Source organism: Fundulus heteroclitus, chromosome 3 (genome assembly GCF_011125445.2).
Source record: "Fundulus heteroclitus isolate FHET01 chromosome 3, MU-UCD_Fhet_4.1, whole genome shotgun sequence".
In the NCBI taxonomy this organism is placed as follows: domain Eukaryota; kingdom Metazoa; phylum Chordata; class Actinopteri; order Cyprinodontiformes; family Fundulidae; genus Fundulus; species Fundulus heteroclitus.
In genome coordinates, this window is record NC_046363.1 from 27756137 (window position 1) to 27782343 (window position 26207).

Genomic DNA, 26207 nt, shown 5'->3' on the forward strand with positions numbered 1-26207 from the left:
GAATGTTTAAATTTCTTTTCATCTATTTATTCACATACCTTTAATAACACAGGGTAGCCATTTCACAGAGGGCATTTAATGACAATAGACTGCATACGGTTTATTGAGAACAAATACTTTAGTCTTTCCAAGACAAATAAAAGGCTTTAACTGTACACGGTAAACAACATCTCTCCCTTATTTTACATATACTCAAACATCTAATTAAGACATGAAACACTTTGATTCACAAGACAAACAACTGAAAAAAAATCAATAATTTTCATAAAGAGATTTGAGAGGATCTTTTACATAGACACACTTATTATGTGCAAGTTGCTGCAATTACTCCAGCAGGACCCAAGAGTGCTGGGATTTGAGATAATACTTATTCCAAAACATATATACATAACACCGCACATCCAACAGTTTGAATGCAGCATCCAAAGGTTATGAAGTGATTGCCTTTACGCTTAAAGAAAAAGAAACAACCCGTTTTCATTATCACAATAAAGTTACGGACACAGCAGCTTTAACAGCAACCAGATAGAGTTAATTTCACCTTTATGATCCAAGGATGGAAGATTGTTCTCTTATGAAGAACCAGAAAAAAAGCTGGATTCATTGCTTATGCAAAAGTCCATCAGACAGTTAAAAAGTAATGAGCTGACCAAAAATAAGGCATGGTTGGATACACCAGATGAGGGGCACATAGGAAGACATCATAATAATCCAGTCAAATGTAAATCATTTAGAAATATATATAAAAATAACAAACAATCATAGTTTAAAAAAAATCCCATCCTTAAGGCTTTTACTGTTGCCACAACGAGATTTTTGTTCATTTCAGAGCACCATATTTCCTTCTGGTGCTGTAAATGTTTGATTCAAGTCGTGCCACAAGCACCGATTTAGTAGACGAAGAGTCAGAGCGCAGGGCTGGGCACAGACGGCGCGGGAATCTGCCAGATGATCATGTGACTGCGCTCAGACCGCTGGGGCGTCGTCTGAGACGCCTCAGTCGATTCATCGCTAGCATCATCTCCTGAAAGGTTAATTTTGTTCAGAGTTCATTGGAGTACTGACTATATTCTGTACTCATTATTTAGTTTAAAGATTTAACTCACCTATTCGGAAGTTAATGTAGCCCTCTCCTCCACTGAGGATGAGCTGAGCAGTAGTTACATGGCTGCTGCCAGGAGAGGTGATCAAACAGCCTGTAAGGACGACAAGATGAGGAGACGAGGAAGAACGTCACAGTCATCCTACACAAGGGATGGCATTTACAGACTTTAAATATTTAATTTCAGAAATGTTAAATAATTGTATGAACTTTTTGGGACTTGTTAGAATTGTCTTTTGTGGTTAGTTGTGTTTAAAGCTTTATTAGTCATTTACTTGTTATTAACTGTGTTTAAAGCTATATTAGTCATTTACTTGTTATTAACTGTGTTTAAAGCTATATTAGTCATTTACTTGTTATTAACTGTGTTTAAAGCTATATTAGTCATTTACTTGTTATTAACTGTGTTTAAAGCTATATTAGTCATTTACTTGTTATTAACTGTGTTTAAAGCTATATTAGACATATACTGGTTAGTCTGTGTGATGTGATAGCATTCATTTTATTTATTTTCTGATATTTCATGGAGACTTCCTTTGTATTTAACATTGTTTTCTTTTGTATTGAGACACTCTACACAGGGCTGAGGAGTAGAGCAGGAATATTCAAAGTCTTTTCTCTAACTGTAGCTCTGTTGCGATTAGATACACGCATGAGACCAACACACACACACACACACACACACACACACACACTTTTCCTGCATATTCCCCCGAATGAACGTATTTGCACACAATTTGCATAGAGCCATTTAGATTGCGTTGTGTCCCCAAGTCCAGCCTATTGTATGGGGCGTACTCAAACCCAAGAAGATAAATATGCATTGCATCCTGATGACAAAGCTCTTTCTACGGAGAGAGTCCAGCGCTGTACAACTTTGTATGTGGCCAACTTAAATTAGACTTTGGCTTCTGGGAACTTAAGACTCCGACTCATTTACTCGGGCTGCCAATTATAGAACACGGTAGTAGTAAATGCTAAAAGACTTAAACAATACAAATTTAAAATAGAAATAAAGTGAAAATTGGACCACCATGGTTATTAGAGCTTTGAATAGATTCCAGTCTTATATTTCTGGTTGGAAAATAAAAAGAAGATTAAATAAAGCATATTTATGGGGGCTGTCTTCGTTAGACCTCCGTGTTCGTTTAGTTCTCTACTTACTGATCTGGTGTGCTTTATGTCTAATTGGGAAAGAAGACTGAAATACACAAGTTTTGGGAAACAATATAAGATTAAAGCTCCAAGCAGAGCTGGGCGGCCATCACACCTCTCAGCCACTTTGCCATGTGTAACCACCACAGGTGCTCTGCATCGCCACCTCAACGCCTCCAATGTTGCCTTCCACTCAGTTCTGCGCTTCATCACCAGGTGGTACGGTAAGCAAGCCTTGACATCATGTTCAGTCAGGCTCAGCTGGCTCCTGACAAGGGTCTAGTCGTACCCGCAGCCATTAAATATGTCCAACCCGGTCCCCTAACCCTAAAGACTTTGCAGTTGGATATACTTGCAGCTCCGGAAGGTGTCAACACTTCCTGTTCAGTGGCAAAGGATTAAGGAAGACTTTCTGTAGTACTTTGAAAATGTCCTTTAAAATGTTCTGTTATTAGACAAAGTTTGAAACTTCTATAGACTATCATCAAGGGTCAATTCACCACTGAAAGCTGTGACTTTATCATACCTATGGGCCGTATAGTCGTCCATGAGGAAGCACACAACATTTGTTGATGATGTAGGTGGCAGAGCATAAAGCTTTTGATCAAATTCCAATGTGATCTAAATTACCTGTTTGTAGGTTGATCAAGATCATCATATCATGTTAGGACAAAAAAAAAAAAAAAAAAAAAAAAAATCAGATCAGGCATGTCTGATATAGAGCCAACCATATGCAAAGGGAGAGATTATAATTTGCCATAATTTTCCACTCTGCCATGGTCCGGTGCCTACATGGTCCAGCCCACAGTCACTGTTCACCATCACCTTGTTCTGTATCAGACGCTGCTTGAAGCCTATGAGTCAGAGTGTAAAAGGAGAACATCCAACAGGGAAACAATAGCCTTCCTCTTCTAGGTGGGTGGAGCTAAAGTGATGTCAGCAAATGAGCAGAGGTGTCAAAAGTATTCACATTCATTACTCGGGTGGAAATATAGATTCTAGGTTTTAAAGACAATGCTTTGAAGTATCAACTCAAACTTTTTACTCAAGTAGAGGTTTTAAAGTAGCAGTTTCAAAACTACTTATAGTATAAAAGTCAAATTTAGGTAAAAGAAATGCCATTAAAGACAAAAGGTTATGGGAATGAGAAAGGAATCATGACCGAAAGAACAAATCCCAGCCACAAGCGACAAAAATGGTCTTCCTCTGGAGGGTGGCTGGAATCAGCCTTAGAGATCCCTCATAATCGGCTGGAGTATGTCGCCATGAACGGGAATGTATGGGGTTCCCTTCTGGACCCTTTGCCTCCACGACCTGATCTTGTATAAGTGGAAGACGATGAATAGATGTAAAGTCAAAATTGGAGAGAAAAAAAATAAATAAATTCTACATTTCCTTGATCAACACTAATACATTTGTGAGAACACAACTAGAATGTGCACCGAGATTTTAAAGTTGGAACTTTGCGAAAAGAAACTCCAAACCTTTGAGCTTAAAGTCAGGATGTTATTAGGAAAAAATAAATTTAACAAATGTTTAAGGTTTGCAACAAAAAATAGCTGAAAATGGCAGAAAGATTCTGAGCTTGGTAAATTACTCCTTTTTCTTTTCTGTTTATGTGTGATTTGGCCACGCTGAACAGCATGCAGAATGAATGAGCAGCCCCCCCCCCCCCCCCCAACAACTGTGAAACTGTTAAATGGACTGTAATGCTACACACACACCATCTCTTTACCACGCATACATACGTACCAACTAAGTGCAATATACATGAGGATGTGTGTAAGTAATTTCTTTCCATTGTTCATTATCTACATTTTACTCTTAATACTGATGTCTCTGCCACATTTGTATAATAGACAGATATCATCTATTATTTATTCATGCACAGTTTCCTGTTTAACCACTTTTGTTAAAGTTCATAACTTAATCTCACCTATAACTTCCCTATAACTGGCCATACCACATGGATGCAGAATTTTCAGTGACTCTTATACAGCTTTATTCTTATTTTATTGTGGTTTATTATTGGAAACCACATGTTTAAGCTTTTACAAAATTAGAAGAGAGTAGTATCTTGGAATTATTAATTAATAGTACTACTACACTTTAAAAAGTATGAGTAATGAAAATTAACTTTTACATGTTTTACTTGCTAAAGCCATTACATGGTCTCATTTTTAAATACACCTAAGAGTTGTTTGTCAGGTACAAACCACCTAAAAAACCCTGGGATCATCAGAGACCTGATCTGAAGGGAGGCACATTTCAGTTTCTATCTGCTCAGGTTTTGAACTTTCTTCCTGAAAATGTTAAATGCGCAAATATGTAGGCTCCTTTAAGTAAGGAAATATATAGAAATACATATATATATATATAGCGAAAACGAAGAAGGATCTGTCAGTCATTCGGTGAGTGAATTTTATATTTTTGCATAAGTAATGCAATTGTATTACTTCAGTGTCTACGTATGATGAAAAAAAGAAAGTCAGACACTGTTCTGTTGATATTTCTGAACAGATAACTTGATATTTAATTTGGTGTCTTGATTTTTTTTTAAAGTCCAGCCTTTTAAAAGCACCATAAACTGACAAAATGCTTTAAAAAACAAACAATAAACATTCACACCCTGACAGTGGTGAACTACGTTTGTAGCCACAAACTGGGGCAGAACGATACTCTGCTACAGTAAAAACTCTTAATATCTTACCAGGTGCAGCAATGAGGAATCGTACTGCTTGTCTGTGTCCATGGTATGACAGCTGGACTGACGAGGCAGAGCAGTATGGGATGGAAATATCCTCTGATGCTGAAGAGATTTAGTTAAATTAACACCGGAGCGCATTTCTAACAATAATAAATGTAGTCATTTTAACATACTTATTGACAGGGGGATGGAGAAAATGGCACCACCCCCGGTGCCCACCCACAGACGGCCAGAGATGATGGAGAGGGAGGAGATCTGGAGAGGTGAGAGCGTCAAGTACGGCTGACCTATACCAAATAATTAAGAAATAAAACAAATCAATGTTAAATGAGAGTCACCAATAGTGTATGTATATAAAAAAAAAAACAACAACAATTTAAGTACCTAATGTTTTAGTGACCAAAGATGTGAAGTCGACTTCTTGCAGCGGCCGCCCGGTGGACCAGTCGAACAGCCTGATGATTGGGTCAAGTCTGCAGGACGTCCAAACCCCACTCCCCCCAGCGCACAGGAAACGGACCTGCTGTTCACTGCGCTCTGATACGGAAAATACTTGCTGTGCAGAAACATGAGAAACAATGACGGTAAGTCCAAACCAGCACGTTAACATATATACACAGTACTGTGCAGAAGTCTTGAGTCATCCCTTGTTTCAAAGCTCCTTTTTTGCACCTCAGCTGCTTTTTAAAAATCTATCTCAGTCCAGAGCTGTTTCTGAGGAATCATTGAATACCAACTGGAATCAAACTGGAACGTATATAATTGTATTTCATCCAGCTGTATAATGACTGGAAATAACATTAGCATTTTGAAATTGCCTGGCCAGAGTCTTGAATTGAATGTGAAGGATAATCTGTCCAGAGAGCTAAAGATTAGGGTGATGCAAGGAGCATTCTGACCTTAAAGACTGTGAGCTCATTGCCAAAGATATATCCGATATATAGTACCGGTGGAAACACGCAAAGAGATGGTCAGCAGTTAGAAGAAGGGTTTGACCGCTTTAAAGCCATTACAAATGTTTCTATTTATTACTGATAAGGGTTTGAATAATCTGACATGCCATGTTCTTGATAAAATGTGAATAAAACAGACACATTATATGTAAAAAACAACATTGTTTTATTAACTTTTTATAGATGCTAGTATCATTTCCCATATGAGAAAAACTTCTTGGTAGAATGAAAATAAATTTTAATCCAAATCTGCCAGGGGTATGAATAATTTTTGGACTTGTAAGGCATGTATTAGAATTTTAAACCAACTACATAATTGGATAATACTTAGTTGATTTATTATGCATGTCAGAATATAAATTAATATCTTCAAGTGTCCAGCCTTTAAAGCTATAGTTTGTAATCCTGTCTAGAAACACTTTTTGTCACACTTAGTAAAAAAAATGGTCCTCCATCCTGTCAGTAGTCAATATATTATGTATTCAGAAAAAGGAGGTTACAAAATCAATCTCTGAGCAAGAATGTTTATGTTATTCTGTTAGCTTAAATGGTGAATGGCTTGTACCCGTATAGCGCTTTAACTAGTCTTAACGACCCCAAATCGTTTTACACTACAATCAGTTATTCACGCATTCACACCCTGACAGTGGAGAACGACGTTATATAGCCACAAACTGGGGCAGACAGAGGCGAGGCTGCCATACATTGGCGCCACCAGGTCCTTTGACCACCGTAGGTAATTCGGGTGAAGTGCCTTGCCCAAGGACACAACGACCGAGATGGTCGGAGCGGGGTATTGAACCGGCAACCCGCCAATTGCTGGACGAACACCCTAATTCCTGCACCAGTCAGCTGATGATTGGAAGTGTGAGGCAAAGACAGAGTCATATTTTGCAAATGTTTCTGTAAATTCTCTATAATTCCCTTTATTAGGTGATTCGCTGCCCTCATCATGCCCCCTGAATGCCAGCTCTTGACAGCCAACTAAAGAAGTATCAATAAGTTGATTCAAGAAGGCCCAATTATTATCGCTTGGTTTCATTGTGTTCTGCTACCTGAATATGCAAACCTTCATTGATAGCAAGTTCAACCCTGACATTCCCCAAACAACTTAACATTGCACATTAAACCACATGTTCTTTGCTCTGCTCACGTTTTTTTTTGTATCCTCTTTCAAAATTATTCAGATCTGAAACCCCATCTTTGACCAAACAACACATCTATGAGATGGTTTCATCAAAAGACATGGTCAACAATACATTTTATTTGTAACAGCACTCCCTTTAAGCCAGTTATTGTACCAGGAGAGTTGAAATGACCTATTTCCTTTACCCTTATTTTGATCTAAGCTAATATTTGGTGTTGGTCTGCTCTGCTCTTTAACTCTAAGTTTTTCCTCATAAGGAAAACTATCAAATGTGTTCCCTAAAGGTGTGTCCACGATGTTAGCAGCAACACTGTCTGCTTCCAACGTGGCTGGGCTAACAGCAAGCTGGCTCGCAGGTTTCTTCCATACAATGGTAAAGAAACGAACAAACAAGACTTTAACAAGATGCAAACGGATTGTCATCTATTTACAATGTTGTGTGTACAACAGGTGAAAATAGCTGTTGTGAAGCACTCTGAAAATAATAAACTCCAGAAACCACGGCAAGAGTTCAGCACAAGACGGCATCGAGCAGCCAGCTTCACGGCCCGCCCCCGGCTCGCCCCGGCTCCATAGACCCACTAAGAGGTTTAACCTCACTGGAATTGACAAAATGTTGCTTGTTTTCCAACCAGGGCCCTACTTTCTCGCTGGTTGATTCAATGCATGGAGGCTCAAACCTCATCGGGGATTTTGCATAGAGACTGACAGACTAAACGCTTAAAAAAACAAAACAAAAAAAACAAAACATTTCTTTAGTTTGGCAAAGGTTTTTCTAAGAACACTTAGATACTTTTCTGGCCTAACATTTCTTCATCTTTGCTTTGTCCACATTCCTTGATTAATGGCTTAAAATGCTGTCAATATCAGGTATAAGTCTGGAAAATGTTAATCAGTTCATCAGTGGTTCTTAATTTCGGCCCTCGAGGACCTGTGTCCTGCAACCTTTATTTGTCACCCTGCTTCAATACACCCGAGTCAAATAATCAGGTCGTTAGCAAGACTCTGGAGAACGGTAGTTACACTGTAACTATGGTTCTGTGAATCCCTTCCTGACTGCCAGTGGCAGAAAACAAAGTGGACACGTCTCCTTGCAGGGCGAGGTTTTAATGTAAACAAAATCACGTATTTTGGGAATCAAAAAATATCTTTAATAAAAGCCATCGCCCCGCCGATGAGTCAGCACGACTACAACGGCCTTTTTGTCCAGAAGACTCAGGATTTCCTGCAGCGGGACCTGAGCAGGATCTGTGACCAAGGTCACAACCTGTAACCTTGGGACATTGTGGACAGAACCCATGCATCTTGGCACTGGGTCCCCCAAAAGGCTAGGTGCTGCTGCGAAAACCTGCCTACTGCTGGCCCACGGCCCTCAGGCTGCGTTCTGGCACCTTAAAACTGAAGCAGAGGACCTCGTGCCCCACATCTCCTGGGTTGCTGGGCAGCTGGTCCCATACATCCGCTGCAACCAGCTTGTACCTCTGAAGCCTGACTTGACTGCTGTCGGCGCTCTAGAGCTCTCTTGGCCTCATGCCCAAAACAATTAGCCCGGCACAACTGGTAGACTCTGTAGGCTCTGCCTGCAGTCATCCGACACGGGCGCCTTTGCCAGCCAGACCTGCTGAAGTGTGACCACAAGAGTGGCCAACAGACAACCCAGCTACCTGAACATCGACCTAAATGCCTGCAGAGCTGCATCATTCAGGTCCCCAAATGCTGTTCCAGCCATCCCTGGCTGCAGCATCTGTGACTGGGCCAGGGCGTGCACGGAGAGGGAATTGGGGTGACCGGGCGCGGCGCGAAAATGGGTTGCCCGTGGGACGGGTTGCCAGAGCATCACCTAGCCCCACTCTGGCCAAAGCCCCTTTAACAATTGCCTGCAATGGGCATGGCTTCTCCCCCGAGTTAAAACTCACTGAACTCCCTGAGCCATCCCTGAGCCATCGTTGACCTCCATACTCGGGGTTTCCAGCTCCCGAGGCTGGTGACCTGGACAGGCAACTTCTTTGCCTTCTTCCACTTTGGACTGTGGTCATCCCCGGCAGGCGTAGTTCATACATGGGCTGGAACCCCCACAAGGCATCTCAGTCGGTGGCAACTCTCCTGGGAACAGGAGTCCTTCCACCTGACGCAGCCTGTCCTCTCTCACCGAGAGAAGGATGCTGCAATTCATGCATGGGTCATTTAGAGATAGTCTGAGATGACCCACGCCCAGGTACTCGAGGCCATTCTTCACTTGAAGAGTATCCCCACACGAGGTGCACATCAACATCCCGCTACAGTGTGAAAAAAGTGCCCAGTAATCAAATATATATATATTTTATTATTATTTTTATCCAATTTGAATTTAATTCAGACAGGGCGAGAACTTCACTTAAAGAGCGTGAATCCCCCACAACAGCCAGGTAATCTGAGCGTGAAGTGCAGCAGGCAACTGTCGCCAGCTGCCCACTCCTCCGCCTGAGGGAAATAGGAAAAATCAGCAATACTTCAGCCTCGGAAGCGGGTGAGTCGTCCACCACCCGACATTTCACTCACCTCCTTCCAAACAAACAGCAAGCAGAGATCTATAAAGAATGCCAACCACATCCTTGGAGGTCTACAAAGGAACACTTCAACTAAAAAGTCCCAAGCAGGAGGACACTAATCACATAACACTGTGTGCTTACCTCTTTCAGCCTGCAGAAACCTGCTGAGTTCCAACAGTACTTACGGAGCAATGGACGAGCAAAACACGCCAGGTCGACAGCGAGATGATCAAAGAGACCGAATGTAGCTCCCCAGGTGCTACTTATAGACGTCACACCCAGGCGGGCTATGTCACATACGTGACTTTGTTTATATTAAAACCTTGACCTACGCGGAGCGCAAGGAGACATGTCCACTCTGTTTACTGCCACTGGCAGTCAGGAAGGAATGAACTTGACTGCACACTGAGGAGGCAATTAAGACATTTGATTCAGGAGTGTTGGATCAGGGACACAGCTAAAGGCTCCAGGACACCGAGCCTCCGGGACCGGAATGGAGGACCACTGATCTAGACGATCTTTAAGGTACACTTGGGACCGTAAAAGAGAGATTACTTCTGTCTCTTACCTCTACTTTCTTATTTTCAGTATCTACAATATGGACTTTGTTCCAGTATCCAACCCACAGACGAGCACCTTTTACAAGGCAGCAGCGAATGGGCTGCAAAGGGTTTACTCCGAGGGGCATCACAGAGTGCGATTGCAGATTCCAGCCATCTGTGGATCCAAAAGTACAACATTTTATAATTTCTTTCATTAAACATTTGCACCATAAAACTTGCAAAACCAATTTGCTGATCACCTGAAGTTTGAGAGAAAAATGCCAGGGTACCATCAGCTAAACCAGCAATAACCTGATTGTTGGAGTACCTGGGAGGTCAAGTCAACACAAAGTAGACCACTTTTAGTACTGGGGGAAATGTTTGTGAAGATGCCCTTTTTTAACTGATATATGCTAATGTATAAACACAGAGCAGATGGTACTCACATAAGTGAGTGGACACCCTCTGAGAGACATACTGACTGCACACAGCGCCTCCTTCCTGCAGAGGCTGGATGGATTAGGATACTGCAAAAAAAAAAAAGGCAAGGGATGGAGGAAATCAGTTGTGTATGAGGGCCAAGAAAATATGTTGAAGAGATCTGCTTTTTCAGCTGATGCTACCTTCCTTCCTGAGTTCCAATCCACACAGTTCCTGGTGAGTTTTCTGACAAAACAAAAACCAACAAGGTCATGTCAAAGGAAACAATCATTTCCAAGTGATTCCAGCTAGGCAATGAGCAGTAAAGGGGGTCCATATGAAAAATAAAACAAAAAAGATGCAGCCAGTTGATGCAGGACTGACCTATGGGGGGCACAGCACAGATGCAGAGGGCAGGGGCTGTGGGAGGGAGGCTGAACTGATCCAGTACTGTGTTGGACCGTGCTGGGTCAATCACTGTGATTTCACTGCAGGAAGCAGGACCCGAAACAACCCACACAGAACACTGGCAGAGCGGGGCGGACACAGAGTGTGGAAACATGAGCGGCGTGAGCCGACTTAGGTGATGTTAAGTATGACAGGGTGTCGGCGTGTCATTAGAAGATGACTGGGGTTGCATTTAACCAGGATCGTGAGAAACTTACTGTGGCTTCCCCTGAGATCTCAGGTGTGACTGACACAGCACAGTTGAGCTGCAGAGAAACAAATTGAAGTCAGGAGGTATTTTTACTTCAAAAGATGTGAGGTAAGTTTTTGTGGGTTTACCTTGGCAGTGGAGTCCCTTTGGTCTAAGAGTCTGAGTTGAACCAGAACAGGCACGTCTTTAGGCTCTGGTACAGGCTCTCCAGACTCCTGGAAAAAAATAATCACATTTAATCCTAATATAATAGTGCTCGTGTAACCCCCTACACTTCTAGCAGCAGCATTAATGCATTGCAGTTAGGAGGCTAATCAATACTCAAAAGGTAGCCTGAGGAGTACCTGAGTGTTTGCCAAAGGCAAGCTCCAGCCGTGTATCTGTCGCTTCCCTAGAGTTCCCCAAACATGGGAGCGGATGTCTCTGTAGAGTTCCCTCCTCCGGACACGCGGTGAAACACCAGCAGGAGCAGTGGATCTGAAGACAAAGCTGCTGGTTTTGATCACTTGGACATTTAATACGCACTTTGATTAAAAAATACAGATGGAATAACTGCAGAAATACACCATGAAAAAGTTGGAGGCCAAAATCACCATGTAAGTGCTACCAGGTTGCTGTAACAGCAACACTCTTCTGTGGATATGCTGTTGCGCAGCATAGAAGACTGAAACTTTGCTTTTTTCCATTATTAGTACTGTGTTTAAAATTAAAGTCAGGGGAAGCCCAGAGACGTAGGAAGCTTCTTCAGAGGAAAGTGTATTTTTGACATTTTCTCCACAGGTCTGTGGTTTAGAGTGCCACGCTTTCAGCAGATAACACGAAGGCTAAATGGATTACAGCAAAGTTGCTTTGTTTTATCATCATGGAACATAATAGATTTGAAAACCTTGTCAGCCTTTTTGTAAATCTCAGAGTTAAGGGGGGAAATCTACATTCCCCAGGAAGTAAACATGGAAGCTTCACTGAACTAATCATTAATGTAAGATACAAAGATACTCTGGCTTCTTCCCACAGTCCAAAAATCACTGTCAGGTTAACTGGTTATTCTAAATTGCCCTGAGGTATGGTGTGTGGATGGTTGTTTGTCCAGAGTGTCTGTTGCCTTGTGATTATCTGGCAAGCGGTCCAGGGTGTACCCTGGCTCTTACCCAATGACTGCTGGAAATAGACACCAGCTCCTATCCTCCCTCGTGAACCTAAGTCAACCGGGTCAACAGTCTTATTATCTTTATTTTAAACAGTGACTACTTTACCAAACACAATGTGACGTTGCCCCTGTGCCTATCCACCCATCTGTTGTCTATAACCACTTATCCATGCAGGGTTGCGGGGGGCTGGCATCAATCACCAGCTGTCATTAGGCAAGACACGAGGTACGACCTGGACAGGTCGCCAGTCCATTACAGGGCCTCCAGTTCCTAATATACTATAAATAATTAATGACAGACATAAAAGCTAGGAAAACCATTTTGAATGCTGTTAATTATAGTTTAAAAGGAGAAATCGGAATGTGCTTAAAAAAGTTTGTCAAATGTTAGGTATTAAATACGAGCAACAAAACTCAGGCTGGCGCCTTTCTAAAATAATTGAAAGTGAAGGCATCATTACACTAGATAATTACTCTATTGATGTATTTGAAGAGAAATAGGACATTTTGTTATTACCATTTTATAAATAAAATATTTTAATGGCACGACATATTTAACATTTCCCAAATATTTCAGGTGAAGGCATCATTTCAACCCTTTGCCTTGAGAGGGAAATTTACTGAAATTCACTTAAAAGGTGCATATCCATGTTATTTGATTTTTTTTTTAAGTTATACGTCAGTAACTCACTGTGGTTAAATACAAAGTTTTTATGAAAGACTATCATGTCCTGCTGCCGTATTAGTTGTTATTTTGAAGGCTTACACTTCACTTTTGCTCAGTTTGTTAGTAAATAAAGCCCTTTGTGTTTATTTATGATAACAATGGAAGTACGACACTGCGCATGTAAGCAGGGGATGAACAAGGAAGCAGCTAACGGCAATTAGGATCTCCCAGCGAGTATAACTCAGCCTTGAACGTTCTTATTAATACTGTGATAATAGTAATAGCAATGCTCTTCTTAGGCTCTACATTCTTAAGTATAAACAACATTATAAATAGATCAAAAAATAATCATCAAATCACTATCTGGATGGACACATGGAGTATATAGACTTATTTTATCATAATCAACTGAACTTTTGGTCTTTTGGATAAAAGGCATATAACATGGCTATATACCTTTAAAAAAATATGCCTCTGGAACAAAGCTAAGAATTGGAAACAAGCGCTTACTCAGCCTGGGTTTTGCCAATTGTTGGTTGCTGTGGAGACCCTTGAGGGGAGCGGTTATATGATGAGGAAGCTGGCAAGACCGATGCAGAAGTGGGAGGAGGTACCAGTGGCTCCTTGGACAGGCCAAACAAGCGGTTGAATCTAAATTCAGAGAAAAAAACGAAAACGAAAATAAAATCTGTAAATAAAAATAATAAACCACCACAAATACCACGACTTGTCTGATCACAAATTTATAGTTTCATTATGCATGCAACGACGGCAATACAACTTCTTGAAATAATTGATGGCAAGTCTGAGAGTGTAATCGCTCATGGTCGTGGTGCTGCTTTTATAAACAACATCTTATGGATGCATTTACATAAATGTGAGTAGAAGTCATGGCGATCGCGGTGGCCTTCATAACAGGTGTTGAGGAAAATATTTTAGTTATATTAATCAGGCAGTTGTATGGAGAATAACAGACAAACCCCCCAGGCTTAAGGTATCTCTCTCCCTGTTGCAGGGTAAGGTAAACATTACGTTGGTTTTATGGCAGGGGATAGGTCATTTGGCTTAACCTTTAGCAGAGGAGTAGAGTGTCTTTGTTTTAAGAACAGATCACCACCCCCTACTGAAGACATGGGAGGGGAGTCAGCCTTTTTAAATGTGTTCAGAGTTGTGAAAAAGCAGACAGAATCTTTGCATCGCCATGAGACAGGATCTCAGCTTGTAATGAATACTACAGAATGGTAATGTAAAACTCTGTCTCCATTCGGAATTGGAATGGAAGAGTTATACAGTTTTATTAACAACCAAATGAACAGTAATCCAGAGGCACCTGTGATCTTAACTGGAGACTTTAATCATGTCGAATTACAAGCTGTGCTCCCCAAATTCCATAAACTCATCAAGTTTCCGACCAGATATGATAGTATATTAGATCAGGTCAACTGCAACATTAGCCTCGTGAGACCATCCTGATCTCGCGAGCTTTCAAGGTTTCACTCGCAGATCAGTCTGGCTACTCTCCGTTAAAGAAAATTTGGAGCCGTTCACCAAACGAACGTCCAATCAGCGTTGGCTTTGAGGCGGGTTGAGGTGTGACGCAACGGGAAGCGCGTCAGTTCAGTCTAAACAACATGGCGGTTTCAGCCGATAAAACTAGCGTTAGTGTGGCTATCGAGCAAGTTTTATCGGAATTACAGAGTATTTATTTGCTGAGCTAACAAGCCTTTACCTGCAGCAGCAAGAGTAGCTTGGCTTGTGGTTGTGTTTTCGTCGTCGCTCTGTTACGAGCGACGACAAATCTGATTGGTTCATTTGGCCCGTCTATCACCAACATAGGCCAATCAGCTAACCAGTATTTTCGCCCCTTCCCAAAGTTACTTCAACGGAAGGTTTCCAGATGGATATGCGGAGCAAATCTATCTGGCGGAGTCAGGTAACTGCAACATCCCAGGAGCGTATAAAGCTGCTGCAGCTCCTGACTTTCGATCCTCACGTCACATCTCTGTGGACCTGATCGCTGCCTAAAAACCCCTGATCTACAGAACCAGGCCTGTGACCAAAACCATTCAGGTTTGGACCGAAGAGGCCTGCTCAGCTTTACAAAACTGTTTCAAACACACAGACTGGGAAGTGATAAAAAAGGGTTCTGACTTAGAAAGTTACACATCGTCTGTGATGTCGTATATTCACTTCTGCACTAATGCAGTCCTACCCACAAAGACAATCAGAGTGTTTCATAACCAGAAACCATGGGTAGACAGCACAGTGTGGTCCCTGCTGAAGACCCAGGATGCAGCATTCCGATCAAGAGACAGGCTGGCCTAAAGCAGGCCTAGAAGTGAGTTTAAAAAAAAAAAAGGCATCCAGAAGACAAAGCACAGATACAGGCAGTATATAGAGGACCACTTTAGCAATAACCCATGCAACATGTGGAGAGGCATCAGGAATGTCACAAATTATAAAAAGAGCAACCAGCAGCTCAGCGTGTGGGCAGACAGCTTAAAGTTCCTGGGAATTTCCATCTCATCATCTCCTGGACTGTGAACACCTCCCACCTGATGAAGAAGGCCCAACAACAGCTCTTCTTCCTCAGGAAAGTGAAACGAGCCGAACTTTCCACTGAACTGCTATAAAACTTCTACAGAGCTACCATTGAAAGCATTTTGAGTCTTAGTGTACCAGTGGGATACAGGAGCCGCACAGCACAGGAAAGAATGGATTTAGCACGGGTGGTTTGGCACGAGTCCAGAAAAGGGCCAGACATATTGATCCCACCCACCCGGGCAATGCACTATTTGTCTCACTTCCATTGCGTAAACGATTCAGGAACATTAAATCAAAAACTAAAAGACTTAAAACATTTTTTCCCCTCAAAGCAGGGAGGGCTATCGCCCCCTGCTGAGAACCAACAAAACATCAGCACAGTTCTTAATGATGTTACATGTCACGAACACACTACTGGTTACACAGGTTTCTTATCTGATGTAAATCAAATCATTTGTACTTACTTGCAAATGTGTGTTCACACTCTTCAATCGCTCAGGGACTGTCCATTTAGACATCCATGCCAATTGCACAATTTGGTAACTTAACTACAGGTGCTGATCATATAATACAAATATTATGAAGTTGATGGTCCTTAAACCAGGTACTGGTAGCTTTGGCACTGTGTGCAGGAGCCAAGTCCTGCTGGAAAATGAAACCTGCACCTAAGTTGATCAGCAGCAGGCATCATGAAGTGCTCTAAAACTTTCTGGCAGACGGCTGCGTTGACCTTGAACCTCAGAAAACACAGTAGAGCAACATCAGCAGATGACTTTAAGCACACAAAGGGCATAACCCAAACAGCCTTTCAAACCACTTGGTGTTCTATTTGATTGTATAAAAATTGCTCCATAAATAAGTCATATTGATTAAGATTTGGTAATATCTGAACAATTGGATCATAAAATAATAATAGTTTATAGTTTAGAAAATGTTCCATGCACCTATTTTGTGTTTCAAATAAAATAATCATGTTTAAGGTGTTCTTTCACTAAAGGATGCATCAAACATACATAAATATAATGTTATCTTTTGTTTCCTGAATGGCATATTTCTTGCCCATTTTGCAAAACAAAAAAATTATAATAAAAAAAAATAAATCACAGCATGCAGAAGGCCAATGTTTTTGTTAAATTATTTGCGTGATCTATATTAGTCTGTTAGTTATCGCAGTATTTCATTATGACAATGTCGATTAGATGTACATTTTAACACTTTGTGGACTGTTGTGACTGTTGTAGCAGCTTTCCCTTGCCCAGAAATAATTTATTCCAATGAGACAGAAAATCAAATCTTGAATCTTGAGAAGATTTTACTTACTTTTTCCAAACACTTGATCTTTTTTCCTCTGTAAATCTCTCCACCTTTGTTGCTCTGGGAAAAAAAAAAAAGAACAAAGTACTCAAAGAGGCAGAGGAAGAAATCCACATAATAGATATGCAACCTGTTTTATTAAGGTTTCAGAAATCATTAAAGAAAGAATAAAAACAGAAATACAAACAAAAATTACCTGAGTGCCTGGCTGTGTCTCAGGGCCTCCTGCAGCTCAAACAGACGCTGCTTATACTGGTTCTTCTCCATGACCACACGGGCCATTTCAGAACGAGAGAAAGGACGCATGGATGTGGGCAGACCAGCCTGCAGGGGAATACGGAATTAATATTCCATTTTAAAAATTCATAATCTACACAGAAAATTCACTAATTAAAAAGTTTGCCATCTTTTTAGTATTAATTTAACATTTAACTCCTTACATCAGGATCCTCAGGCTGGCACGTTTCTAGTTCTCTCCGCAGTCTACAACAAACCAGGATCCAAGAGGAGATGACATGTTCAGGTAAAGCAAGTTGAAGTCTTCAAATTTGTGTTTTGAAATCAGTGAAATATCTAGAAAGGCGCTCCACACCTCTTGATTTCCTCCTCCTTTTCCTTCAGCCGTCCCTCTACATGTGCCACAGTTTCCTGAAGAGTCGCCACCTCCAGGGTGAGGGCAGAGCGATCGTCGGTCAACTCGACTACCCGATATATCAGAGCCTTACGAGCAGCTTCGACTACCTCACTGACGACAGAGACGATTAAAGTTTAGATAGCTGGGAGATTTGAAAATAGGGGCAGGGACTGTTTCAGACACTGTTAAGTGTAAAAATGCTGAAAAACAGGATTTCTACAATTTTCAAGGTCAAATCTTATACTTTTCTGGACTTAAAGACAACACAATGTCTACCTTGGGTTCTGATATGGCCAAACAGTTCTGGTATGGCAAATTAAATGTAAAGGAATCTAACAAATTAATTAATTTCATTAATGTTTTTTTTATACATTTTGCAATCTGTGGCTCCCGAGCCCCATGTGGCTCTTTAGATCATAAGAAAGATTGATTTAAGAAACTTTAGATTGGGAGATTATAAAAGCACATTTCTCCAAGCATGCAACCCCAGGGTTTCTCCTTATGTTTATATGTTTGTTGAAATCTAACGCTACTAGTTTCCCTTTTGGTTTGAGTAATGGGTGTTTATACAGAAGAAACCCACACGTCAGAAAACCCGCCAATACACTCCAGAAGTCACACTACAGTAACAGTAAACAGAACTAGATTTAAATGTAAGACTCACTGGAGGACTTTCAGTTCCTCAAACTGGGCCAGAATCTCCTCAAACTGGTCTGTGCTGCCTAAACAGAAGAAGCAAAACCTTTTCTCATAAATACTCACTGAGCTGTAGTATGACTATAATCTGTGTATTTGTGTCAAAGAACAGTCAAACTGTGCAAAAAAAAAAAAAAGTTGATAATGTGCTTAAAGAGGTGAAACTTTTTCGAAACCTACATTCCTCTAAGTCTACATTGTGTTGTAACATAAAAAAATACATTGCTCTGTTAGCATTATTTGTATCTATTGTCAAAGTTTCACACAAAGGCAGGGTGAATTATAAAGTAGTTTGTCAAAAACATGAATGAAAGCTTGCCTACCTCTAATGCTGGCCCCTTGGTCTACGCTCTCCAAATAATCCCGACTCAGTTCTGACAATTCGGAGAATACCGAGTCTGTGTTGCGGAGGTCCCACTCCATGCTGTCATCTTCATCCGCATCGTCCTCTCTCTCCTCCTCCTTGTGGTTTTTTTCCTCCGTCTCATCTCCCTTTACCTCTTCCACTTGAACCTCATCCAACTTCCTCATCTCGTCCTCCAGTCTCCCCCCCAATTCATCTTTTAGTGGCTCGTCAGCTTTAGATTTGTCAGGGGTGCTGGAACAGAAGGTATATCATGGAGAGGAAAAATGGTGTCAAAACAAATCAGCAAGTTGGACTGAAGCTTGGTTAATATTTCCATCACTCACACACTTTCCATCCAAATCCCTCATTAACCAATTTATGGTTCCAGCGTACCTTGCTTTTACACAGCTGTGAAACTGTGTCAGCTCAGGTGTGGAGCTTATGATGTTGACGACGAACGGATCCGTGGCAGGTTTTACAGCAATATCAATCGTCTTCTCTGCCTCCGTTTCTAGAGCTTCCAAAGCTGGTGGGCCAGAGTTTGAATGTGGTCTCTGAATTATCTGCTAAGAAAATAACAGCAAGAAACAATGGTTTACTGTTAAGCAGCTCATAGGTGAAGTAGAAAATACCACAGGCATGGCATTAGATATACATAATCTGAAAAATGTGGCCCACTTTAAATATTTAACCTCCTATGCTTTGATACCCCTAAATAAAAGCAAGCACAACCGATTGCACCAGTAACCACTAACGTAGTGTGCAGAGTCCCCCTGTGTGTAATTTAACCTCAGTATAAATCCAGCTGTTCTGTGAAGGCCTCACAAGTTTGTGAGAGAACGTCAGTGAACAAACAGCATCATGAAGTTAAAGGACTGTGAATACCTCTGCGGGTCGTTGCATACTCACTTTTTCATTAACACTGGATGCAGATAACAATTGTTGAGATGGAAAGTCTGTGTTCTTGGGTCGCACATGATTCCTAAATAAAACATGTAGAGTAAATATTAAGAAAGCTCCTTCTGAAGTAACAGAAATAGTCATCTTATCATGATTTGGGACTCATTTACAGCATGTACAATCAAACAGTGACATACTATTCCCATTATTATCATTTAAAAGAATAAAAAAGACACTGCTACAGTCTAGGCAGAAACAGCAGTAAGCTTTTATATAGATAAGCTCAGGGGTCTTTATCTTCCCCGATTTTTGAGTCTTGTTGTGTGTCGCAAAAAACTGCTATCATGGATATTTTATAGCTTCCCTGCATAAGTCACTGTGAGCAGAACTGTTTCAAGACAAGAAAGTTGTAAACAACCTTAAAGGAGAATCCCTCTCAGAGTCTTTCCTTTTTTCCAGAAGTTCTCGATACGAGTTATTCAACTAAAAGAAAGAACAATAAAGGATATGTTAGCAGGAAGGCATTAATTTGTTCAGCAGGCGGTAGTATGGTACAATGCTAAACCGAACATCCCCAAGTAAACAGAAGTGGAAAGAAATGTTATGTACCCGTTATTCACCTGAGGCAGAATGTTATTTTAACAATCTAACATAGAAAATATTCAACTTTGCTAGTATGAAAAAATATTTCAAATGATAATCAGACAGACTTAGTTTTTATTTCATTTATTTACAAATTGCACCTTGGCCAGATGTGTCAAAGACTTACCATCTTGGCTTGATTCTACTTGATGTGTGATCAGACTTATTGTTCATTCAGTGGCTAGTTTTCAGGATGAGGTTTTGCATTTCTAAAGAGTGAGGACATCTTGTGCAAAGATTTTAACCTCAGCCACATTTATCTTCTCCACAACCAGCATCAATGTGTCTTTTGTGCCATAATTTGTTGAAAACCAAAAATGTTTCCACGGTTCAACTGAGAAAATCCAATGTAGACAATTTTTCTTCATTGATATATCCACTTTGTGCAATTTTGACAAGATTATCTGAGGATAAACTTTCCTATTTCCATCTTACACACAGACTCTATGCACACAGTAGTGCAGAAAACAGCTGACCGTCCCATGGTGGCTAGACCAGTGGTTCTCAATACTGGTCCTTGGGGCCCTTCGTCCTTTACGTTTTAGATGTGTCTCTGCTCCAGCACACCTGATTCAAATGATTACATCACTTCCTCGGTATGTAATAAAGTGTTGCAGAAGCCTGTTAATGGCCTATTCATTTAAGCTAAATGTGTGAAAGCAAGGAAACACATAAAACATACATACAGTACATTGAAAGGCCCAGGATTGAGAAACAGGGTGAAACTGATATTTAAAATGTTTAAAGCTGAGGTAGCTGTGCCTTTATCTGCAGACCTGCACTGACACCAGGCCTGAATATTATGAACTATTCATCTTGCGTTGTTTTTGTTTCTCATTTTGCATCTGTTATATATTTGACTGAGGTAAAAACAAACAAACACTAAAAGCAGTTCACGTTTGAACATAACATTCTTAAAGCTAATGAATGTGTATCAAAGTGGGGTAATGTCTGGTTAATAAGGCCTGATACAATAGCATGCATGAGGGAATATATCTGAATGGCAGTTGTTTTCCTATTGTATTTTGTTCTGTTCTCTCAAGGATAAAGGTTGCATTGTGCCCCATTAGAGCAACAATTTACATGCATTCTTAAATCTCCATATTGGCTTTAAATGTGCACCCTTAATGATTGTTTATACAATTCTGTTCTAAATTGTGAACATTGTGGCTGCAGAAGAGTGTCTGACCTTGTTGTGGGTGTTTCTCAGTGTACTCAGCTCTCTGGAAAGATTTGCCTTTTGCTCCTCCAAGGCCACCACTGCATGAAGAAGGAAAGACAAACTGTCAGAGTGTCCTTCGCGCCGAAACAAATAAAGATACGGTCCAAATGCGTGGATGGGCTCTAATTTATAATCATTTTCAATCTAATGGACAACAGGTGGGGTGCTCTCTGGACAGCCCTACCATAGGGCAGCCATGCATAAACACACTTACACCTAAGGGCAATTTAGACCAGTCAAACCAGGAGGCTATACACACCTGTCAGAACTTTTGAAGCGCCCCTGATTAACATCATAAAGTTTTGTATTTTAGGAGATTTTCTTCCCTGACAGTCTGATTTCACAGCAAAAACCATGGTTTGCAGAGAGCTTTCAATGCACCAGAGGGATTTTGGCAAAAGGTATCAGTCAGGATAGAATACAAAATAATTTCCAAAGCACTAAATAGATTGAGTACGATACATTGAAGGCAGTCATCATTGCAGTCATCCCTGCAGCACTGATAAGAATAAAAAGAAAGCGGTCAGGGAGGGTGCCAAGAAGCCCTGAGGAATATTAAATGAGCTGCTGGAGGTTCTGGCAAGTTCTGGGTGGTCATGTCTGGGTTATAGGGTAGAGGGTAAGATAGGTAGCCTTTTCTTACAATGACACCTAGCTCAATTAGGTAAAACACATCTAAATTCTCCCAAAAGCATTTGAGAAAAATGCTTTTCCACTTTACCAAAAGAGCAACATCACCACAGTGGGGCATGGTGATGGCAGCATCATGCTTTAGAGTGGTTTCCATCAGCTATAACTAAGGGTTCTTACTGAGGGTGGAGATAATTATGAATAGGTCAAACATTAGTCAGTGTTGGCACAAAACCTTTCAGGGTTCTGGTAGAAAGCTAAGGATGAAGAAAAACGAAAGTTAGGTATGCAACTACGGTTCAATGAATCCCGGCTGACCGCTAGACGTTCTGTCACTCACAATCTCTGCCCTCTGGCGGTCAGGAAGGATGAAAGAGAATGTCACCTCACAAACAAACAGGACGCAAAGCATACACACTAAAAAGTCCATGTGTGTGATGCAAACTGGCTACTGCCTTAAGAGAACCGATTTTGTTTAAATGACAACATCAACGTATTAGTTTAGGGATGTACAAATCTGTGCAACCACATATTTTCAGCTTTATAAGGCAGATTAAGATAAGAAAATTAATTCAGAAATACTTAATTTACTTAACTGCATATGATTTTTTATTTAAAAAAAAAAAACAAAAAAAAAAAAAAAACTCACATTGATCAGCTTGTTGTCTTGCTTTCTTCTCCAGATCCCTCTCCCGCAGCTCCCTCTCCTTTTCCCTTCCTCTCATGGCTCTCCTCTCTTGTTCGAATTGGTCATCCAGTTCTAGATATTTCTAAAAGAAACTAATAGTAAGCGGCTCAGAAACAAAGAGAAAATTATTTCTTAAGGAGCTCAGAAAGAAAAATTATGTGCTGTAATTTTTATGGTAACTTGGTGCCATTTAAAATGCTGCATGCCTTGGCCAAGGCAAACTTAAAACATCAGGAGTTTAATTTCCCACCTAAAAAAAAAAAGAAGTAAATACCTCAGTTACCTGATGATGTATCGATTCTCACCTCCTGACTTTCTTTCCTCAGAGTTTTCTCTGCTTGGTATCTCTCCAGCAGCTCCTCTCGCTCGGCTTTCTCCCTCTCCGCCTCCTCCTCCCGTTCTCTCAGCTGGGCTTTGCAGTTAGCCAGCCCCTCCAGGACCCACACGAATGTGGGCACCAGAGACTCCACCACACCTTCCCCATGGGTCTCAATAACAGTCTATGGTGGAGCAAAGCAGCAGAGAGAGAACCCAGGTGTTTGACCACACGCAAATAATACTTTACTCACGTTTACATTGATAAGAACGGAAAAAAAAAAAAAATCTTACTTGAAGTTCTGCATAAAGTTTTCCTGCCTCCTCACTCACGATGTTTGGGTCGAGCTCCACCTCCCCAGTCCCACACAGCACTTTCTCTCTGTAGTCCATCGGCTTCTTAGTTCTTTAATTTCTGTATAATCTGCGATAAAAAAGTCCTCCAAACTCGGCACAAACAGAAGATTCTCACAATTCTGTGAAAAACGGGTTTGAGTGGACTTCCCCCCCAACCAACATAACTAGTCTAGCTAGCTTTCTGACATTTCTGCCAACACCTGCACCAGCCATTCTTCACAGCCTTGGGTTTGTTGATGGCAGACATGCGCAGCATCCTCTTACACAGGAGCACGCCGCTTCTGCACTCTTTAGTTTATATGATGTCTGAAGGCGTTTCAGAGCCCATCCTAAAAATAAAGAACACAAAGTGATGATTAGTCTTCTCTGAAAATGAATAAGGATTAGTAAAAAGCATGGCTGTTTACTAGCCATTGTTGTTGTTTCAGCAACAACTAAAACTTGCAAGAAAATGATATGTAGTAAAGAATTTAAGCATCAAAATGCAAGAAATTATTTAGATTATATTCCTCCCAAATGTATAGTTCAATTACATTTATTTAAAAAAAGGGGTTTAGCTGATAACAAAATATTATTAAATAGACGGAAAATAAAAATAAAAAATTAAGCACCATTTCAATTCCTATTTCGCTTTATTTTGTTAATATCAGAGTCCTGTTCAGTAAAATAAATCATAGCAATTAATCAAGCAATATTGTCAGAGATTATCAGTAAAGCCTTTTTCTGTCAGAAAACGTGCAAAATAAATAGAGCAAGATTGTGGCACGAAAGCTAGTAAAACGTGCAGCGTTTCCTGACATTTCAACCAGAAAATTCAGCGATTGTTTAGGTGTCCCAAGAAATCAACTATTTGGAAAAATCCAATCTTTTTTGCTTATATTATGAATAATTAATGACCACCTATAGCAGGATGCTGGAAAAAAAAAAACATTTGTATGTTTTATGAAGAGAAACAGGAGTCTGCCAAAACAGTGTCATTGTAAATTTGAAGAGGCACTCTGATCACTGCCTCTCAAACCCAAACAGCAATTACCAAATCTTTTTAGCTTCCGACTTACAAAGAGGGTAGGGTTTAAGACGGGTGTTGGCCACTTCGTACATTTGCAGCTAAGGTTGCTTCATACCTGACTTTTTCCAGGTACTAAAAAGGAACCATCTTTCAAAGCATGCTTCACGTATACTCTGACAACAGTTTTTTTTAAAGCAACTCTTTACAATTTACTCATAGCCTGTCATAAGAAAGTGTTGTCAAGGGACTCCAACAAATTATATCTATAAACAGGAGGTTGCAGGAGCCATTTTGGGTTGACTCCATATTTCATGAGTCAACTGAGATTGGATCCAAATATTACCAAGAGCTGGGAGTAGCATATCGTTTTATAGATGAATAAGCAGTGCATTCAATTAAACTGAGAATATAGCTTTGTTTTAATTATTATCCCTATAATTCATCAAAAATACCTGGCTACAAAAATAAATTAACTGGATATTCAATGGTTTAAGCACATAGGTACAAAGGGGGTTTGGGTGGATATGAAATCAGGCTTTATGATGACAAAAGGATGGACCTGAAGCTGTTGGAAGACTACAGACTTTAATTTACGGAGTAAGTATAAAACAATGCAGCAACCAAGGGTATAATGATTTTTACATTTATCATCCTTTATCACTGCATGCAACATGTATAGCACTGATATACTATAAGCCAACTTTTTTTTAAATGCATTTGATTTATACAAGTCATGTTTAGACCTCAAACTGATGAGCGCTGATGCAGAACAAGAGAGATGGATCTTTTTTCAGCTGAGGATGTTCTGCCCAGCAAGTTATCAGCCAACAGCTCTGGTTAGACGTGGTTTACGTGTTTTCAGAGAGAATAACTGATCCATAGAATCCCTTACATTAAAACAGACATATTCTGAATATAATATAATAAACAGAGCCGGACATATTTCGACTTTGATGGTGACAAAGATACAGGATCCGATCATTTTGAATTAAAGAAGGCTACCATAACACAAGTTCGGTTGGCGTATTTTAAAGAAAACATGTAATCGGCCAACGACTCGGATAAATACACACATGTAATTTTTGTAGCAATATAAACAGCCATATCAACTATAATGAATCCATGTATTAGCACAAGCAGCATTCCTTATAAGATTAACTTTAAACGCGAACAGGTCTGTGTAAGTCAGCAACAGGTTGTACCCAGCAAAGACTCCTGTTATTAAGTGTTTTTTTTGAGAAAATAAATACACCCACTCTGAAGGTCCAACTCCACTTCCCACTTTGTATGAATAAATAAAGTGACTGACAGTGGACACCTTGAGGACCGTTGGCAGCAAGTTTACAAAGTTGTCGCTTGACCAGAAAACTAGCCGCGTTGCTAACATGCTCGGCAGCGTAGCAACAGACTTACCGTCACCACCGGTTCTGCGCTGACTTTTAATTTACAGCCGAATATCACGCAGATATTTCGCGTGTTTTCTTCGGAAACGGTATCAATTACTGAAACCAGTTTAAAGAAGGGGGGGTTGTTGTCCAAATTTGACGTGCACGGACATGTCTTCCGAGTATCCAATCAGAGCCCTGATATTGTGGGCAGTAGCCAATGGGATTGAAGAAGAGGCGGGACATGTGTAGTTTTGTTTTCGGGACGAAAAAAAAAGGTTTCCTGAAACTTGAACGTTAACACGTGACTTAAGGAGGTTACAGTGGGTTGTCAGGTGATCCTGGTAAAGGCTTTCCAAGTCTCGTACCTGCTGAAATACGTTGCTTTCAAAGTAGCAAGGAAGTTTGTTGATGTTTACCACATACCAGACCCCTGGTGGGTAAATAATTGAAGGCATGAAGATAAACCAGAGCGATTTTAAAGGAGTGTCTCAGTATG

The 26207-nt window shown here is 40.6% G+C and overlaps 1 protein-coding gene across 2 annotated transcripts; it reads right to left on the bottom strand.

The window, feature by feature from the left end:
• Window positions 1-25877, bottom strand: si:dkey-17m8.1 (C-Jun-amino-terminal kinase-interacting protein 4). 2 transcript variants are annotated; one of them, XM_012875175.3, is made up of 28 exons: window positions 25737-25877; window positions 23252-23643; window positions 22948-23142; window positions 22604-22724; window positions 21292-21362; window positions 19879-19943; window positions 19470-19542; window positions 18954-19123; window positions 18538-18812; window positions 18183-18240; window positions 17477-17629; window positions 17325-17367; window positions 17081-17208; window positions 16891-16944; window positions 13537-13677; window positions 11557-11689; window positions 11341-11427; window positions 11220-11267; window positions 10939-11080; window positions 10758-10800; window positions 10581-10661; window positions 10395-10462; window positions 10161-10309; window positions 5349-5520; window positions 5138-5251; window positions 4968-5066; window positions 1107-1196; window positions 1-1024 (listed from the first exon to the last, which is right to left on the bottom strand). In XM_012875175.3, the coding sequence occupies exons 2-28, from the start codon at window positions 23348-23350 to the stop codon at window positions 906-908; spliced, it is 2991 nt and encodes a 996-aa protein (XP_012730629.2). In that variant the 5' UTR covers window positions 23351-23643; window positions 25737-25877; the 3' UTR covers window positions 1-905. The 2 variants fall into 2 exon arrangements, with proteins under 2 accessions (XP_012730629.2, XP_021178561.2); XM_021322886.2 differs by having other exon boundaries at window positions 18954-19126.
• Window positions 25878-26207: the final 330 nt, after the last annotated feature.